General features: G+C 40.9%; 1 protein-coding gene across 1 annotated transcript; it reads right to left on the bottom strand.

The window, feature by feature from the left end:
• Positions 1-9,486: 9,486 nt before the first annotated feature.
• On the bottom strand, positions 9,487-10,232 carry LOC122032747 (cysteine proteinase inhibitor 8-like). Its single transcript, XM_042592059.1, has one exon. It carries the CDS (start codon positions 10,215-10,217, stop codon positions 9,735-9,737), a length of 483 nt encoding a protein of 160 aa, XP_042447993.1. The 5' UTR covers positions 10,218-10,232; the 3' UTR covers positions 9,487-9,734.
• Between the last annotated feature and the right edge of the window lie 10,362 nt (positions 10,233-20,594).

The following is a 20,594-nucleotide window of genomic DNA, read 5'->3' as shown; positions in this document are numbered from 1 at the left end:
GTGCTTAAACGTTTTGCCATGGAGAATTCCAAGAAGGGATTCTTGCCTATGTCACATGGTGTGAGTCTTTCGAAGACTCAATGTCCTTCTTCTAAGGTAGAAAGGGACCGCATGGATCAGCTCCCTTATGCATCTACTATAGGGTCCATCATGTACTCCATGCTTTGTACTCGCCCAGATGTCTCGTATGCGTTAAGCATGATGAGCAGATACCAGTCAGATCTAAGTGAAGGTCACTGGATAGCAGTTAAGAATATTCTTAAATACTTGAGAAGGACTCAAGATTATTTCTTGATATTTGGAGGCGATGAAGAGCTTGTTATAAAGGGTTACACCGATGCTAGCTTCCAAACTGATAAGGATGATTACATATCGCAATCAGAGTATGTATTTTGCTTAAATAATGGTGCTGTGAGCTAGAAGAGTTCAAAGCAGGACACAATCGCTGATTCTACAACAGAAGTCGAGTACATTGTTGCATCAGCTGCAACAAAGGAGGTTGTTTGGATTAGGAAGTTCATTACAGAGCTTGGTGTTGTTCCTACTGTAGCGAACCCAATAGACCTCTATTGTGATAACAATGGGGCTATTGCACAGGCTAAAGAGCCTCGCTCTCATCAGAGATCCAAACACATACTCAGGCGATTCCATCTCATTCGAGAGATCATCGATAGAGGTGATGTAGAGGATATGCAGAGTCCCAACCGATGCTAACATTGCGGATCTTTTGACCAAAGCTTTGGCACAGGGAAAGCATGATGGTCACACTAGGTCAATGGGTATTCGATACCTCAGTGATTGGCACTAGTGATAGTGGATTGTTAGTATTAGCCCTATTACCAATTATGAGATGATTGTAAATGGCTCATTTTGTATCATATATCACTATTAATTAAGAGGCAAAGGTTATGGTTATTATATTTATTGCAGTTTAGTGTCGATTGAATAAATATAATAATGTCTTTGGGTAGTAGGTTCTTATCTACAATAATCAATTGGTTGAATTGATAGTGAGATATTGTAGAGAACACTACTCTTAACTATTCCTAGTCGAGCATTAATATACAAGGACAATATTAATGCATTGAGACTAGCATGTAGGTCAACGGATGACTTGATCTCACAAGTCATGGATATGAGACATCAGGTTGACACATGGGTATATATTAGAGAATATATACTGAATGACCCGCTATGAGAATGTTTCATGGATCGTCGTATGAGTGTCATAAACATTCTCATGTGACTATTGGTATGAATAGTCCTTAGACCTGAAGTCACTACGGTTCCCTACATAAGGAGTTGTATACTTTGGTATCATCAAACGTCACCCGTAACAGGGTGGATTATAAAATCGATCACTATGTATGTAATGAATTATGCGGAGGGATGTGAGTGATGTAGATGGGATCTATCCCTTCCATATGACGGAAGCGATATCTGTGAGCCCCTTGATTAGTAGGATACAAGAAAGCATGGTCATGTGCAAATGAGTCAATATGAGATATTGAGCTTATTTGATTGAGTGTGTCTACTTGGAGATCAAGAAACACAAAGATTGATAAGAGGATGACACAGTCTATGCCTCATTGATCAATCTAGATATCAATAATAGAGGGACCAAGTCATACAACATGATAGCCACGGAAAGGTTAGGTCAGATCACGACTTTCTCGTCACTTGGGTAGCAATGATGCCTTGCTAGATATCACTCATTGCTTATGTATCGCAAATGTTGATTTGGATACATTGCCAACGTTACGAGAGCCTACAGGGACACACAAAGAACAAGTAGATATGGAGATGGGTATTTTAGTTTGACTAAAATACAAAGGATATTAAGAATAATGGGTAAATCCAAAGTGTTGGTGTCATCTTAGTGGTGATTGGCACTAGTACTAGTGGGAGATTGTTAGTAATTAGCCCTAAGAGTCAATCATGAGATGATTAGGCTTTTTGGATCAATCATTGAGTTAGACTCGAATGAACCCACTCATTGGATTAAGTGTAATCCGAATTAGACTCATTGAGTTAGACTCAAATAGATCCAATTATTGGATTGAGTCGAATTGCATGGGAATCAATGGGTTAGATTCATTGGGTGAACTTGAGTTCACCTAGGAAGTTGAATGGTCAAAATTCAACCATTGGATTGAATGGTTGATTTTGAGCCATTGGATTAGAAGATGAAAGGGTGGAGACTCTTGGTATTCCATGGGATGGCTATAAATATCATTTGGATGATATTTTTCATAAGATTTTCATCACTTGAGAAGGTGAAAGGTCTCTTTGCTTCTTTTTCTTCCTCCTTTCCTTGCTTGGCCGAACACACCCTTGAAGGTTGCTAGCACAACCTTGTGTGTTCTTCTCCATCTTGTTGAGTTTGTGAGATAAACGAAGGCAAGGCTTGTTCGTGTGGATACCGTAGAAGCGCAAACAATTGATCGTGCTGTGATCCGAGCTGTCAGGAGATCGTGAGCACGCTTCAAAGGTATAACTCTATCATGTCTTTAGATCTAACTTAGTATAAGATTATGTTTCCCTTCGCATGGATCTTCTGGAGGAAATAGGTTTTTTTCGCTGCGCATTTGCGTGTTTAGCAACCTATTCTCTTACAGTTACCTCCCCTACAAGCTTTATCCTCTTCCACACCAAGTCCCCTTCTCCGAAGAATCGGGGAGCATCCCTTCTATCATAGTTTTGACGCATCCTTTGTCGATATGCTGTCAAGCGGACAATCGTGCGCTCGCGAGTTTCGCTAATCAAATCCAGTTCTAAGAGTCGCCGCTCGCCATTCCCTTCATCGTCTAACATTCTTCTGATTGAAGGCACCCCGACCTCGATGGGCACCACAGCCTCACTGTCGTAGACTAGATGAAATGGTGTAAGCCTTGTGCTCTCTCGAGGGGTTGTGCGGTAGGCCCAGAGGATGTTGGGTAACTTTTCTACCCAATCGTCTCCAATATGGTCCAGTTTGGCCTTCAGTCCCCTGATAATCTCCCTGTTGGTAACCTCGGTTTACCCATTACTCTGAGGGTAAACAACAGATATGAAGGTCTGTGTTATATCGAACCCTTGACACCAGGCTTAGATTTTGCGTCCTTGAAATTGTCTTCCGTTATTTGAAACTAGCTTGTGTGGTATCCCAAATCGATAAAGGATGTTCCTCCATAAAAATTGAATGATGACTCCTTCAGTAATCCTAGCCAGAGCTTCTGCTTCCATCCATTTAGAAAAGTAATCTACTGCTTCGAGCAAGAATCACTTATGCCCTAGCGCCATAGGGAACGGTCCTACAATATCCATACCTCATTGGTCGAAGGGGCCGGGCATGAGACTATTGAAGTTTTCAATGTACCGGTCAGCCGATGTGTTAGATTCTGATGCTTTTGGCAAGATAGCAAACGTTCACCAACCTCTGAGCATCTTTCTACAGAGTAGGCCAAAAATATCCGGCCAGTAATACTTTTCGTGCTAACGTCCTTCCTCCCGCATGGTTGCCGCAACATCCCTTATGTACTTCCTGCAAAGCATACTCCGCTTCTTCCATTCCTAAGCATTTGAGTAGCGGTCTGGAGAATGCTCACTTGTATAGCTGGTCCCCGATCAGAGTATACATATAAGCTCTTTTCCTGATCAATCGGGCTTCTTCTGGGTCATCAGGCAAGTCACCTTGCTGAAGATAAATAATCATCGAGGCTCTCCAATCGATTGGCTCTTCCATATTATTATGTAGGTCTATTTGAGTTACTAAGAAGGTCTGAGATATCAACCTATCCAACACCCAAGTGGTCAAAGAGCTAGCCATTTTGGTTAGTTCATCCGCCCTTTGATTATCTGCCTGGGAATCTTAGTTACAATGACCTCCTTAAAATACTCCCTCATCTTCTCATATGCTTCTCGATATACCTGTAGCTTGTCACTGTTGACTTCAAAGTTGCTGGATACTTGCTGAGCTACAAGCTGAGAATCTGAATGAACCACCACTCAAGCAGCTCCAACATGCCGAGCTGCTTGCAACCCCATCAATAGTGCTTCATACTCGGCATCATTATTGGTAGTTCTGAAATTTAACCTGACCGCCAGCGGCAAGATATCTTCCTGAGGGGAGATCAGGAGGATCCCAACTCCGCTTCCTTGTTGGGTAGATGACCCGTCCACATAGATCTTCTAAGTTTCTTCTGAATCCGGTTGATGAACCTCCGTCAGAAAATCTGCTAGAGCTTGCGCCTTAATCGTAGTGAGAGGTTGATATTGTATGTCATACTCTCCCAACTTTGTGGCTCATTTGATGAGGCAACCTGCTACTTCTACGTTAGTGAGGGCTTTACCCATAGTGTTGTTGGTCAAAACTGTGATGGGATGTGCCAGGAAATAGGGCCTCAAGCGTCGAGCCATGAGCACCAATCTGTAAACTAATTTTTCCAAGGCTGTGTATCGGGACTCAGCCCCTTTTAATAAGTGACTGAAGAAGTACACTAGTGGTTATACATCGTCCTGCTCCTTCGCCAGCACCACCCCCATGGCCTCAGGGTGGCTGACAGATAAATCCAAAGTGGCTCTCCCGTAGTAGGCTTGAACAGGGAGGGTAAAGTCTCCAGGTACTTCTTTAATTCTTCAAAGGCCCGATTTCCTTTGAAGAAAGGCAGGGCTTTATCCGTAAATCGGGATATGAACCGGGATAGTGCTGTTATTCGACCCACCAGCTTCTTAGCTTCCTTCAAATTCTGAGGCACCTTCATCTCTCGCAGGGCTCGGACCTTCTCTGGATTTGCTTCGATCCCTTGCTCAGTGACAAGGTATCCCAAGAACTTTTCTCCTCGAGCTCCAAACAAGTATTTCAGGGGATTTAACTTCAGCCCATACTGTCTCAGAGTGTCGCAGATTTCTTCTATGTCGGCGATCAAATTTATAGCCAGAGTGGACTTGATGAGTATGTCATCTATATAGAGTTCCACATTAAACCCAATCTACTCCCGGAAGATCTTGTCCATCATCCTTTGATAGATGGCCCCGGCGTTCCTTAATCCAAAAGGCATGACTGTATAACAGAAGGTACCATCTGCCGTGATGAAGCTATCCTTTTCTTGATCTTCTCGCGCCAACAGGATCTGGTGGTATCCTTTATAAGCATCCAGCATACAAATCCTTTCACAACCTGAGGTCGAATCCACCATCTGATCGATCCTTGGTAGCGGATAGCAATCCTTAGGGCTAGCACGGTTGAGGTCCCGGAAGTCAATGCAGACTCTCCACTTGTTATTGGGTTTAGCTACGAGGACCACATTAGAGAGCCAGGATGGGAATTGTACCTTCCTAATGTGGCCTGCTTTCCTGAGCTGATCTACATCAGCTCGAATGATCTTATTTTGCCCGGCTTAGAAATTCCTCTTCTTCTACTTGACCGATCGGGAGTCAGGCAAAAGGTGCAATCTGTGCTCAGCCACCTTGGGCTTGACCCCAGGCAGCTCCTTAGGAGACTAAGCGAAAATATCCCTGTTACGAGTCAAACATTGGGCCAGATCTGTCTTGACTTCGATAGGTAGGTCACTGGATATGTGGGTGACACTCTCCGGGCGCTCAGGATAGAGTTGTACCTCCTCCCAAGGGATAAGCTCCTCTTCTATAGGCAAAAACTCCTCTTGAATGACGTGGATCCCGCCATCTTGAGTTCGCTGAGCCTTGCGAGCCTCCACCTTCACCATATCAATGTAGCACCTATGAGAGACTAGCTGCTCACCTCTAACTTCCCCAACCTGGTCCCCTACAGGGAATTTGATTTTCTGATGAAAAGTAGAGACTGCCACCTAGAACTCGTGCAATGTTGATCTCCCTAGGATGACATTGTATGAGGACGGTGAATCCACCACTATGAAGGTGCTCCTCCGCATCCTCACTAGGGGCTCACTACCCAAAGATATTGCTAGCTTGATCTGACCCATGGGTTATACCTCATTGCCTGTGAAGCCATATAGCGAGGTGGCCACGGACTGGAGTTCGCTGGCATCAATTTGCATGCTCTCGAATACACTTTTGAATATCACGTTGACAAAGCTTTCGGTATCCAAGAAAACTCTAGCCACGCGACTGTTAGTGATGACTACCTTAATTATCAGGGCATCGTCATGTGGGAGCTCCAGTCCTTCCAGGTCTTGAGGTCCAAAGCTGATGATGGGCCTTGCGGCTTGCTCCCGGCTACATCCGACAGTGTGTATCTCCAGGTGTCTCTCGTGAGATTTCCAAGCCTGGGCAGAGTCTCCATCTGTAGGTCCTTCTGAGATCATGCTTATCTCGCGGATGGTCGCGTTTCTCCGGTTTTCATCTTCCTGGGCTTCCCTAGGTTCTGGGTTACAACCAGGTTGCTGATTTCCTTATCTCGCATTTTCAGGATAGGGTCTGCCAGGCTGACCTACACCTGCCCTAGCCTTTTGGTTGGCCAATATCCTCTGCTGAGTCCTGGGGGCGATCTCAGGTGGAGGTAAGCCCAGCTCAGCGGCGCGCCGAGAGTCTCAAGTGAACTGGAAGCAATCACTGGTGGCATGGGTGTGGGAGTGATGGTAAGTGCAATACCGCGACCCCCAGGGTTTAGGTCTCAGGGCTTGAACAGCTACCACATGCTGGGTCGGCCTAAGATCCTGACTAGGAGGAAAAGGTGGTCGAGCGTCGCAAGCACGCCAAAGAGGCTGAGCTGGCGGTTGAGCCGGTCTTTTCTCTAGCTTGTTGGTAAGAGTAGGCGCCTTGTTTGCTTTGCGTCGATCGGCCTGAGCCTATTCCACGTTGATATAGCTAGTCGCTTTCCTGAGCATCTCATCGAAGTTCTTCATCACGGGGTCTCGGATGAGATCTTGCAAGAACTCCCCCTCTATTAGTCCATGAGAAAAAGCGCTCATCAGTATTTTTGGGGTGGCAGACGGGACATCCTGAGCCACCTAGTTGAAGCACTTGATATAACTTCGCAAGGGTTCGGTCGGCCCCTGCTTAAGAGCGAAGAGACAATGGTCTGTTGTCTGATATTTCCGGCTACTGGCGAAGTGGCACAGGAAGATAACTTTAAAATCATGGAAACAAGTGATGGACCCACTCGGTAATCCATCAAACCATTTCTGTGCCAAGCTAGAAAGAGTATTCAGAAACACTCGACACTTAATAGCGTCACTGTACTGATGTAACAATGTTGCGTTCCAGAACTTGCAGAGATGGTCTTCCGGATCCTTACTGTCATCATATTCTCCGATGGCCGGGGGCTTATATACCTTGGGTAGTTTCTCTTCTATCACCCTTAAAGAGAAGGGCACTTTCTCATCAAGTTCTCCTCGGGGTTCCTCCTGGAGAACTATAGCCTTCTCCTTCTTTGAATCCCTGGGCGGGGAACTTTCCGCCATAGAGGTTTGTGGTTGCTTTTTTTTATTATAACAGTCCGGACTCTTATGGTAGTAGTCCAGGACTGGCTCCCGGTAGAAAGCCAGGGAGAATTCCTTGGGTTGCTTCCTCTTAGACCCTTTGCCTGAAACATGAGTTGGGTCCTTGGAGACAACAAACATTTTGTATGGTCGCGAGGCAGTGGTCTGTTTTTTAGAAGCCGCTCTTCTCTTAGATTCCTTGAATAGATCGTACTCCCCTATCGTCATGATCACGTTGATTCGTCCTGTATCCTCCATCATCACATTCCAGAACAGGCGAAGAAGTTTCCACAGACGGCGCCAAATTAATCATGTCTGGAAAGGATGGGGGGGGGGGGCGATTGAGACACCTTTCTCATTTCTTCTTCCGTAAAGGAGCTCCCGCGTGGTGCTGATAAGCGATGAGGCTGGCACTGACGGTACTTGAGCTCTACGCACATTCAGACGAGCCCACTAACGTTAGAGGCCAAAAACCAGGGAAAAAGTCCCCGGAGCAGGCCCTTCGACGATCAAGTCAGGTATTTTTTTCCCCAGAAGAATAGTGTACGAAGTGGAAAGAAAGTAGAAAATAAGTGTGAATGTATGAAAGAGCGTACCTGCGAAAGGGAGAGGATCTCCCCTTTTATATGACAGTGCGTACCTTCTGGAACCTGACCGATATCAGAGAATGTCGGGTGTTATGACTTGTCGGATGTTGGAGGACACATGACATCCTCTTATAGGTTGCAGGAGGGTTCCATTTGCTGGTGATTGCGGACCATTGAAATATTCTCTGACACGCTACACTTATTCTCTGACAGACGATTACGATTCCCTGACCTGGTTGTCCTGTAGCACCTCTTGTCTTGACCGGGTATGAATAGAACAGCTTGGGATGATCGGTCGGGTGTATCATCTGACTTAGACTGTGGAGGTCAGGAGCTGTGGAGAGATCATCCAAGAGTCGATCAGGAGCTGACATCCTAGGAGTTAGCTTACTAAGTGCACCTGGTTCCGGTACGATTATGTCGCAAAAGCCTGGCCAGTAACCAGGGAAAAAGTCCCCAGAGCAGGTCCTCCGATGCTCAAGTCAGATACTTTTTCCCCAGAAGAACAGTGTACGAAGTGGAAAGAAAGTAGAAAACAAGTGTGAATGCACGATAGAGTGTACCTGTGAAAAGAAGAGGACCTCCCCTTTTATATGGCAGTGTGTACCTTCTGGAACATGACCAATATCAGAGAATGGCGGGTGTTAGGACTTGTCGGATGTTGAAGGACACATGACATCCTCTTATAGGTTGCAGGAGGGTTCCATTTGCAGGTGATTGCGGACCGTTGCAATATTCTCTAACACGCTGCAGTTATTCTCTGATAGGCGATTACTATTCCCTGATCTGGTTGTCCTATAGCGCCTCCTGTCCTGATCGGATATGTTCCTGACTGGGTATGCATAAAACAGCTTAGGATGATCGGTCGGGTGTACCATCTGACTCAGACTGTGGAGGTCGGGAGCTATGGAGAGATCATCTAGGAGTCGATCAGGAGTTGACAACCCAAGAGTTAGCTTGCTAAGTGCACCCGATTCCGGTACGATTGTGTCGCAAAAGTCCGGCCAGTCAGATCCCGATCAGGTATTCCCTCGACTACCTATCCAGGTGTCCCTGACTTGGAGATCCGATCTGTGAGAACCCGATCCCGTTGTCCCCGACCTGGAGCTCCGATCTGTGAGAACCCGATCCTGTTGTCCCCGACCTGGAGCTCCGATCTGTGCGAACCTGACCAGGAATTAGGTGGCTGACGTCGTCACCAAGTCTTGCTTCCTCTTTTCACCTGCTGACTGTCACGCCCCATTGACTTCTGACTGTCATGTCCCCTTTACTTCTGACTGTCGTGTCCCCTTGACTTCTGACTGTCACATCTCCTTGACTTATGATTGTCATATTTTATCGGATCCCACCATTACGTACCGTATCAGATGGATTTCATAAATAAACCAAATCCAATTATATTGGATCCCGAAATTAAAAAGAAAATAACACACAACTATAGCCATAATATATGCAACCAAATCTCCGCTTTAGTAAAAGTTGATTCTGAATTAAAGGACTGATAACAATTTCTAAGTTCTTTATTATCAGCAAGCGGAGCTGAGACACTTCAATTGCAGTAGAGAGGCGTTGCCATTCACAAACGTCACACACCCTAAACACGTCGTGCAAAATAATTCTAACAAAAAGTAAACATTATGGCATATATCGTCACCACAGTCCACAGGTACATTATTGATGGCCTTATTTGTCACACGCAGGAGCCTGATCTACTCGACTGGTGATTCGACGCCGAGAAATTACTTCGTTAGGTCTTGGAGAGTCGGACGAAGGAGGTGAGCTGGCGGAAGTTCTGCCAGGGCTTCTCCCAGACCACCGCCTGGTACGAGGCCGCGGCGCCGTTCGCATCCTTCACGCTCAGATCCAGTCGGTAGTTGGTCCCGGCCACCACCTGCTGCTCCGCCTTCACCACCCGGACCAGCGTCAGCCGGGACCCGTCGTTCTGCGTCTTGTTGTGCTCCGACACCGCGAACGCCGCCAGCTCCTGGACGTGCGCGTCGTTCACGTTTGCGATCGGCGTCCACCCGCCGACCAGAGGCCCACGAGAACTTGCCGGAGCCCTCGCCGCGGCGACGCCGCCGGCGAAGAAGGCGAGGAGGAGAGGGAGAAGGCAGATGGTGCGGAGGAGGACGGATGGTCTCATGGTGCTGAACCGCTGATGGCTCTGGGATTGGAATGGTTGGTTTGGGTGCGGATTTAAAGGAAAGGCGAGGAAATGGGTGCGTGGCATGTACGCGCTGATCGATTGGAAGGTCGTTCCGCGCGTGAGGTCACGGGTGGGGACGCGAACGTGGGTGACGCCGTGCGGGATGGAACCGACGAATGTTTTTGCCCGAGGAAAACTGTGGACGTTCCGCGTCGAAATTTGGCTCCGTAAGCCACTTGGAAGATTTCCCCCTTTACCGTGTCAGACTCACCACCACGCTCTTCTTCTTATCTTGTTTATCAATTTATGGTATGATTTCCTCATATAAACTAGATTTAACTTCGTAAATTAAGTGCTTCTAGAGTCATTTTAAGTGCAAACAACCACCAGATTGAGATTAATAAGCTATTAAATTTTAGATTAGTCATTGTTCTAGCTTGCAAGGCATGAAGGGTCATGATCATCCTTTCGGATATGATTTCTCTCGTGAAGATCCCTTCGTGAGAGAAGTCATGGATTGCTTCGCGGGGAAGTATCTGAAATATTGAATACTTTGGTGGGTCGAAGTGACAGCTTGCTTGACCCTAAAGACCACAAATCACGTACCAGCAATGTAAGTGTCTGCACTTCAGTGGACCATCACTGCACAGAGAAGAGATGCTGTCTGCCTAATTGAATACAAAATTATCGAAATCTGCCTGGGTACAAAACTGGTTGATAGAAGTTAAAAAAAAATATATGCTGTTTGGAGGGTGATTTCTCGGTTATTGACTGAATTCAAAGTCATTTTGTTTTTGTCCCAATTCAATTTTAAAAAAAATAAATCAAATGAATTTTTATTAACAAGTTATGTTAATAGTGTTGGAAGGGGGTAGAATTATGGAATAATGACTTTTATATTAAAAAAATATTTATCTTACAACTTTATTTTATATTATTGAATAAAAATTCCTAAAATATTAATGATAGATGAATTATTCTATCTAGATACATAAATTATAAGATTTATGTTTCACTTAATTCATTCATGTACATAAAATATTTATGGTTAATATATTTAAGTTTAATTCAAATTCTAACACTTCTCTTTAAACTTGAATCTCCTTATTCCAAGCATGAATTTCAATCTTTGAAAATCATCATATTTAAGTGGTTGTAAAAATATCAACAATTTGATCCATAGTTTTCTTTGTAATATATTTCCAAATAAAATGATATCTTGTATCATTATACTTGCTATGTCATGCAACACCGGATTCTTTGCTAAACTTTGAGCTAACTTATTATCAATTATGATCCTTGTAGCATCTTCTTGCTCCAAATGAAATTCCAATAACAATCTTCTCAACCATATAACATGACAAGTGTAAAAAGTAGCTACAACTTACTCAGCTTCACAACTAGAAAGTGTCACAATGACTTGGTTTTTTGAACTCCACGAAATTGCATTATTTCCCAAAAAGAATATAAAATCAGTTGTGCTTTTTTACCATCAATGTCTTTCGTAAAATCGCTATCACAATAATCCGTCAACTTATATTTGTTAGAGGATCAATAAAGAATACAATAATCAAAAGTACCTTTAATATAACGAAATATCTTCTTAGTGTTGGTTGATACTCGGAATATCGTATCGGTTTCCCTGTACAAAAATTTTATACAAGTCCTGAACCATTCCTAATAACCTATTGTGTTCTTTAGAAATTAAATTATGAATCGCAAACGGAACTTAACATTATTGATTCCAAATTTAACTTATCTGTTCTTAGAGGTTTAGACTTGGATCGCAAACGATACTTAACATTATTGATCCAAATCCACCCATGTTACAAATTCAATTAAATATTAATTTCATAGATTGGCTTCCAGGTTAAACATGGCTAGACACTAGGCCTTCTTGGGTATGAGAGCATCCACCACTTCCTAGATAAAGTCTTTCAACAAAATTTAATATTTAATTTCCTTATAGTAACCCTAGGTTTAACCAAAAGGAACAATTGAATCACAAGATTGAAAAAAAAAATAAAAGAACACAAACTCGAATCACAAATTCAAAACCTAGAATCATATGCCTCTTGTGTTTGGTATTTCAAAATCTATACAAAGAAAACTAGTATGATGCGGAATAGAATTACTAGTTATACCTTTCTTTGTAAGCAACAACCTCTTGATCTTCTATCGTATTCCTCTTCTTATCTCGGATGTCGTGTGGGCGACAATCTACCGAGACGAGAACCACCCAGGGTTCCTTCTTCTCCAAGCAAGTTTCGGCCACCACAAGAACTCCAAGAGAAGATGAGGTTCGGCCACCACCACCAAGCTCCAAGGGATGCTAGAAACAAAGTCTCCTATCTCTCCTTCTTCCTCTAACAAAATCCGGCCACCAACCAAAATCCTTGAGATGAAGATGCCGCCGGCCAAGGAAGAAGAATAGGAGATGGAGAGGAAGAGAGGGATCAGCCACCAACCAAGGAAGAGAGGAACCAAAGAAGATATCTTGTTATGAGGTGGGGCACCTCTACCCTCTCTTGTATATTCCTTGGTCTTGGCAAATAAGGAAAGTTTTACTAAAACTTCCTTATTCTCTTTGCTAATGAAAGGAAAGTTCAATAAAATTTCCCATTCAAACTATATATGGCCGGCCACCTTAATCCCTCCAAATAAAGAAAGTTTTAAACACAAATTTAAAACTTCCTAATTTGTTTCCGGAAATTTTTAAATAAAAATTTCTCTTTTGAAAATTCCCTTCATGGTTGGTCATAAAAGGAAACTTTTATAAATTAAAATATCTCTATTTAAACATGTGGATGATTTTCAAAAAGGAAAATTTTCTCTAAAATTAAAATCGTCCTTTCAATGTACAAATAAGGAAAGATATCAAATCTTTTCTTAATCTTTTGTAGAAACTATAAAAGGAAAGATTTAATTTTAAAACTCTCTTTTAAATCATGAGGATGGTTACAAAAAAAGAAAGTTTTATCAAAAATTAAAATCTTCCTTTTAACTACAAATAAGGAAAGATATCAAACCTTTCACTTAATCTTTTGTAGAAAACTATAAAAGGAAAATTTTAAATTTTAAATTCTCTTTTAAAACCATGACTTCCATATAAGAAAGATTTAAAAAATAAAAAACCTTTTAATTTATTATGGCCGGCCATACCAAGCTTGGGTTCAAACTAGGGTCGGCCACCTAATGAAACCAACTCACCTTGGTTTGGTCGTCCCTAGCTTGGGCTCCAAGCTAGGCTTGGCCGGCCACCTTAAGGTGGGTAACAAGATGGGTATGAGTGGGTATAATACTTTATAAATAAGAGACTACGATAGAAACCGAGAGGAGGAATTGGGTTTGATCTCCCGATGAAATCAAGCTTCCCGTGTTCGCCCTGAACACCCAACTTAATTTCATCAATAATAATTCATACCACTAAAGAATTATTATTGAACTACCGCACTAATCCCAAATTACATTTTGGGCTCCTTCTTATCATGAATATGTTAGTCTCCCTGTTTTAAGATATATAATGTACACTAATTAAATGAGTTACTAACAACTAACTTAATTAATATCTAGCTCCAAGAGTAGTACCACTCAACCTTATCGTCATGTCGGACTAAGTCCACCTGCAGGGTTTACATGACAATCCTTATGAGCTCCTCTTAGGGACATCATCAACCTAGATTACTAGGACACATTTTTCTTCTATAATCAACAACACACACTATAAATAATATCATTTCCCAACTTATCGGGCCTTTTGATTTATCGAACTAAATCACACCCTTTGATAAGTCAAAGAAATAAATACTAGATATATGTGCTTGTTATTATATCAGGATTAAGAGCACACACTTCCATAATAACAAAGGTCTTGTTCTTTTATGCAGTCAGTATAAAAAGAACTTACCTTAAATGGTCCTGCTCAATATACTCAGAGTGTACTAGTGTAATTTTATAGTTAAGATAAATTAATATCAAATTACATTACGACTATTCCAATGGTTTGTTCCTTTCCATCTTAGTCGTGAGCTACTGTTTATAATTTATAAGAAATTGATAACATAATCTTCTGTGTGTGACACACACCATGTTATCTACAATATAAATTAATTGAACAACTACATTTAGCATATAAATGTAGACATTTGACCAATGTGATTCTTTATTTCAAAATAAATGTTTACAAAAAGCTAGGCTTTTAGTATACACTCTAACACTTAGCTGCCAACATGTGAGACTCAATTGGATTCTCCAAAAATCAACTCACAACTCCAATTGCAAATAAAATGTTGGGTCTAATACAAGTCAAGTATTTCAAGCTTCTAATAAGATTTCTAAAAGCAGTGGATCAATCATCTCTTCTCCTTTCTTCACTTTGGATAATTGTGATCCAAATTGCTTAGGAGTATTAACTGGTTTACAATTGAACATATTGAACTTCTTAAGAACCTCTTTCGCATAACTTTCTTGTGAAATAAAAGTTCCATCTGTTGGTGCAGTTAAACACCAATAATCAAATTTAGGTTTTGATAAATGACAAATGATTTAAAGTTAGATGTTGTATTTTCTAATATATTTATCAAGTGTATAGGTCTGAAAGACTTGATGGGACCTAATACCAGGCTGAAGTCTAGTTATGTTGATAACTAGCACTTGAAAACCAGATAAGTTGATATCTGGTAGGAAGTTTAGTTGAGCTCGCGGAACCTAACAACCGACTGAAGTCCAGATGGGGTACCTGACATAAAGTCCTGGTGGGTCAAGGTCGAGTAAGTCGGCAAATGGTAAGTGAGGTAAGCACTAAAGGAAAGTGATCCAGTGAAGACGAGCCCAGTGGGGTTGTAGACACTAGTCCAACTTATATCCATTTTAGAAATCTAAGTTTAGACAATGACTAGATCCTAGTCTTGGTAAAACATGATCTAAGTCATAAATTTATTTATTTTATTCATGTGCTAACTCTATTTTGCAGGGCATATTATTAGTTAGACTAACATATTTTGTAAGAGCTAAAAATGTAAAAGTTAGCCTCAGATGAATGGCGCTCAAGGTCCTCAGAGCTATGGGGAAATGCCTCGGTGCTGAATAGAGGCGCCCTAGATAGGACGGAGGTGCCCTCACGCGGATAAAATTTGAGGATAGAGTTTCGTTGTGGGTAGGCGCCTCAAAGCGTATTGGAGGCACCTCAGAGTGAATTGGAGAGACCTCAGAGCACATTGGAGGGGCCTCGAAGCGTATTGGAGGTGCCTCAGAGCTAATAGAGGCTCCCTCATGCGGATAAAGGCTAGAGGTTGCAGATCGGATAAGCGCTATTGGAGGCATCTCCAACACTATTAAAAAGGGCTTCGAGCATAGGCTTAACTATAGTTAACTATTAATTGGTTTACAATTAAACATATTAAACTTCTTAAGAACCTCTTTCGCATAACTTTCTTGTAAAATAAAAGTTTCATCTGTTGGTGCAGTTAAATACCAATGGTCAAACTCAGGTTTTGATGAATGACAAATGGTTTAAAGTTAGATATTGTATTTTCCAACATATTTACCAAGTGTGCAGGACTAAAAGACTTGATGGGACCTGACACCAAGCTGAAGTCCAGTTATGTTGATAACTAGCACGGGAAGACTAGATAAGTTGATATCTGGTAGGGAGTCCAGTTGGATCCATGAGACCTAACAACCGGTTGAAGTCCAGATGAGATATCTGGCATAAAGTCTTGGTGGGCCAAGGTCAAGTAAGTCGACAAATGGAAAGTAAGGTAAGTACTAGAGAAAAATTATCCAGTGAGGACGAGCCTAGTGGGGTTGTAGATGCTAGACCACCTTAGATCCATTTTAGATATCTAAGTTTAGACTAAGGGTGTCAAAAATGAATCCAACCCGACGACCCAACCCGAGTCGACCCGAAAAAAATCAGGTTCGGGTTGGGCATTTTCGGGTTCGGGTCGGGTTCGGGTTGGAGGGTTGGAGAGTAAAAAATTTTCGGGTTGAGTCGGGTCGGGTTTGGGTTGACCTGGGTTGACACGGGTTGACTTAAATATAGGGTTTTGTGGATTTTTTTGGGGTTAAATCAAATTTTATTTTAAAAATTTAGATGTTTTTATGTATATTTGTATGATAATGATGGAGTATTGAGATAAAAGTGAAGAATTATAGGGAAAATAGCCCAAAAAAGTTGTTTTGAATCGAATTTTCGGGTTATATGGGTCGGGTTCGGGTTGATCGGGTTGGTCGGGTTCGGGTTCGGGTTTAGGTATTTTGGGTTGAACTCGGGTTCGGGTCGGGTTCGGGTTGGGTTAAAAAAAAAAACTCAACCCGACCCGACCCACCCGAATTGACACCCCTAGTTTAGACAATGACTATATCATGGTCTTGGTAAGACAAGATCTAAGTCATAAATTTTTTTATTTTATTCATGTGCTAACTCTATTTTGCAGGATATATTTGTTATTTGGACTAACATATTTTGTAGGAGCTAAAATGTAAAAGTTAACATAAGATGAATAGTACTTGAGGTACCTCTGATCTACGGGGAGGTGCCTCGGAGTTGAATGGAGGTGCCCTAGATAGGACGGAGGTGCCCTCAGCGGATAAAATTTGAGGATAGAGTTTTGTTGTGGGTAGGCGCCTCAGAGTGCATTGGAGGCGGCTCAGAGTGCATTGGAGAGGCCTCAGAGCACATTGGAGGGGCCTCAAAGCGTATTGGAGGTGCCTCAGAGCTAATAGAGGCTCCCTCACTCGAATAAAGACCAGAGGTTGCAGATCGGATAAGTACCATGGGAGGTGTCTCCAACACTATTAAAAAGGGCTTCAAGCATAGGCATAACTACAAATTTGCTATGCAATTCCTCAACCATCTAGATGGTTCGACTTCATACTGCTACGCGTGCTGCTACCTTACTTCTAGATGACTACATCCGACCTCTGCTTGTAGATCGACACCAACACACAAGCACATCCATTTCGACATCTTCGTGTTGGTAATGAATCTATTATTGTGCATGCTTATTATTATATTTGCATAGGAAATGTAAAGTGTTACACTTATCCTCATATTTTATATTCAAGATTCAAATTTAGTCGATTACCATCAGAAAGATCCAAAGGGCCTGGGTCTTGGAGTAGGAGTTGTCGAAGACTTCGAACTAAGTAAATCATATGTCTTGTCTCACTCTTTTGTGCTTAACTATTTTTTCGTTGCGCACTCGGTTTAAAAATTAGAAAAAAAAATATTTTTAAAATCACGTGATTCACCTCTCCCCTCTCACGTGTCTACGATCCTACACCATCCTCCATTTTCTTTACTTGGATTCCCAAGAAATAAGTCATGAGTCTCATGTCAGTCATCTCAAATTCATGACCATGGCTATCTTGAATTCTCCAATTATTTTTTTGATTATTTCCTGTAAATATAAAATCATCCACATAAATGCAAACAAGTAAGAAACTTTAACCTTCTTCTTACATATAAAGTACATACTCATGAGTGCATCTCAAGAAATCATTTTCTTGCAAATATTTGTCAAGTCGATTGTTATGTTTAAGACCATAAAGTTCCTTCTTTAGCTTCAAGACCTTGTCTTCATGCCCTTAACCATATGTCCAATAGGTTGTTTAATGTAAATATCTTCATTAAAATAACAATTGAGAAAGGCAGATTTAACATCTAGTTGATAAATCTTCCAATGATTTTGAATGGCAAGAGGTATCAACAAACAGATTGTCTCCAATAGAGCTCACTGGAGCAAATATCTCATCATAATCAATACTTTAATTTTACTTATAGTCTTTAGCAGCAAGTCATGCTTTATACCATTCTACTTCTCCATTGACATTCTTCTTTGTCTTGTATACCCATTTAACTTTAATAGTCTTATTATCTTTTGGAAGAGATACTAACTCCCAAGTATCATTCTTTACAATGGCTTGCATTTCTTCATCCATGGCTCCTCTCCATTTTTCATCCACTTTTGCTTCTTCAAAGCTCAAAGTTTCAACATCCGTAAATAAACAAAACATCAATAGCATGAGTTTCATTGTAGATGTCATCAAGACTTCGATATTTTGGAGTTCTTTTCTCCCGAAGCTGATTCTAGTGTGATTGATAACCCAGGTGCATGTGGAGTTGCTAGTGGAGTAGATTCCTCTTGGACTTCTTGCTCCACATCAAAGTAAGGAAGAAAATCATAAGAGCCTTGTTCTTCCTTAGAACTCCAATCCCATGTTTCATCTTCATTAAATTCTACATCTATTCTAATCACAATTCTTCCTTTGTATGGATTATACAATCTGTACCCCTTGGAATTTTCATCATATCCAATAAAAATAAGTTTCTAACTCTGATCATTTAATTTGGATCTTTCTTGTTCAGGAACATGTGCAAATGCAATAAATCCAAATATTCGTAGATGTGATACAGTTAGTTTCCACCCACTTCATGCTTCTTGAGGTGTTGCATTCTTCAAGCTCTTTGTTGGTGATCGATTTAAAAGATATACAACACATACCACAACTGCAGCCCAAAACTCCTTAAACATTTCTTTAGACTTTAACATACTCCTTGCTATATTAAGTATTATCCTATTCTTTCTTTCAACAACTCCATTTTGTTAGAGTGATCTTGGAATTGTCAAAAGATGACGAATTTCATGCACCTTACAAAAACTATTAAATTCATTAGATGTAAATTCACGACCCCTATTAGTTCTTAATGCTTGAATTTGATATCTATTTTCCTTTTCAACAAGAGCTTTGAACTTTGTGAATGTACCAAATATCTTAGATTTTTTATTCAAAAAATAAACTCATGTCTTTCTACTGAAATCATCAATAAAGAGCACAAAGTAATAGCTTTTATTAAGAGATTCAAGCTTGATAAGACTACAAACATCAGCATGGACAAGTTGAAGTCATTTGGTTTCTCTTGAAACAGATTGCTTTGGAAAGCTCTTTCTTGGATGCTGCCTAGTAAGCATGATTCACATAATTAATATAATCAGGATGATCACTTTTTGGAATCCCTTTTATCATCTTATGATCTCCCAAAGCTTTGAGTCGATCAAAATTCAAATGGTCAAACCTCATATGTCAAATCCATGATGGATCCTAGATACAAGTTTTCAAACACATACGTCCACAATTCTTCAAGTCCAATAAGAACATCCTGTTCTTAGTTATAGATACCTTAGCAAGAAGGTTAGAATCTTAATCTCATAGCCAAAGTATACAATCATTCATCTGAATCTTGTAATTTCTTTCCAAAAGTTGACCAATACTTAAGATATTGTTAGTCAATTTTGGAACATAAATAAACATTATAAAGTACTTTATGACCATCATTCTCTGTTCCAAGAAAATTGTACATTTTATTTCAATCTTCACCTTTGTGTTATCTCCAAAGCTTACAAACCCTTTCTTGCTTATATCAAGCTCCACAAATTTACTTTTATTACTCGTCATATGATTGCTAGCTCCATTATCAAGGTACCATGTGTTTTCTTTTTCACTAGAATCCTCCTTGAGTGAAAGAAACAAGGATTGGTCTACATCATCTTCCTTGTCCTCTATTAGATTTGTCTCTTCATCTTCCATGTTTGATTGACACTCTCAAGCATAATGTCCAAATTTATGACAAGAATAACATTCAATTTGAGATTTGTTTCTTCTATCATCATATCTCAATAGTTACATCTTCCTCTTACTCTTCTATGAACTCTTGTAAATATTTTATTTCTTTTACCAAACTAAGAAGGTTGCTTATCTCTCCTTTGACCACGACCATATATTTAACCTCTGCCTCTACCTCATCCTTAGCCTTGACCTCTACTAGAACCACCTCTTTTGGTCTTGAAATTAGTCTTGTCTTGTAATACATGTTCTGATTGTTCTTGCTTTACACAGTTCATGTTTTCTTCATAAGCTCGTAATGATCTGTTTAATTCATCAAAGGCCATGATCTCCAAATCTTTAAACTCTTCAATTACAACAACATGATTAAACTTTGTGCTAAGAGAGTGTAGTACCTTCTCAATTACTCGAATGTTAGGCACGGTTTCTCCAAGTCTCTTCATTTGATTGACAATGGTAAAAACTCTTGTAAAGTAGTTAGAGATATATTCACTCTTCTTCATAAAGAGTGATTCAAACTCAGCCCTTAGAGTTTGAAGTCACACTTTCTTCACCTTGTCTACTCCCATAATAGAGTTGTAAAGCGTCTCCCACGCTTTCTTTGATATTATCTCATTGGCTATTTTCTCAAACATGTCTTCATCTAAACCTTGATGGATGATGGTAAGAGCACCTTGATTTCTTTTTCTTTCTTTCTCCAAAGCATCCTTTTGGTTTTGAGATAAAGTTATTACATCTAAGGGCTCTTCAAAACCATTTTCAACGATAATTCATATTCTTTGGGATCCCAGAATAGTCTTCATTTTAAGTGACCAATTCTCATAGTTGAATTTG

This window comes from Zingiber officinale, chromosome 11A, assembly GCF_018446385.1.
Source record: "Zingiber officinale cultivar Zhangliang chromosome 11A, Zo_v1.1, whole genome shotgun sequence".
In the NCBI taxonomy this organism is placed as follows: domain Eukaryota; kingdom Viridiplantae; phylum Streptophyta; class Magnoliopsida; order Zingiberales; family Zingiberaceae; genus Zingiber; species Zingiber officinale.
Note: the sequence above shows the minus strand (reverse complement) of the source record. Positions and strands in the feature narration are given on the sequence as shown.

Bases quoted from the DNA above. Each gene is read 5' to 3' on its own strand.
- LOC122032747 (XM_042592059.1), bottom strand. From the start codon at position 10,217: ATGCCACGCACCCATTTCCTCGCCTTTCCTTTAAATCCGCACCCAAAC.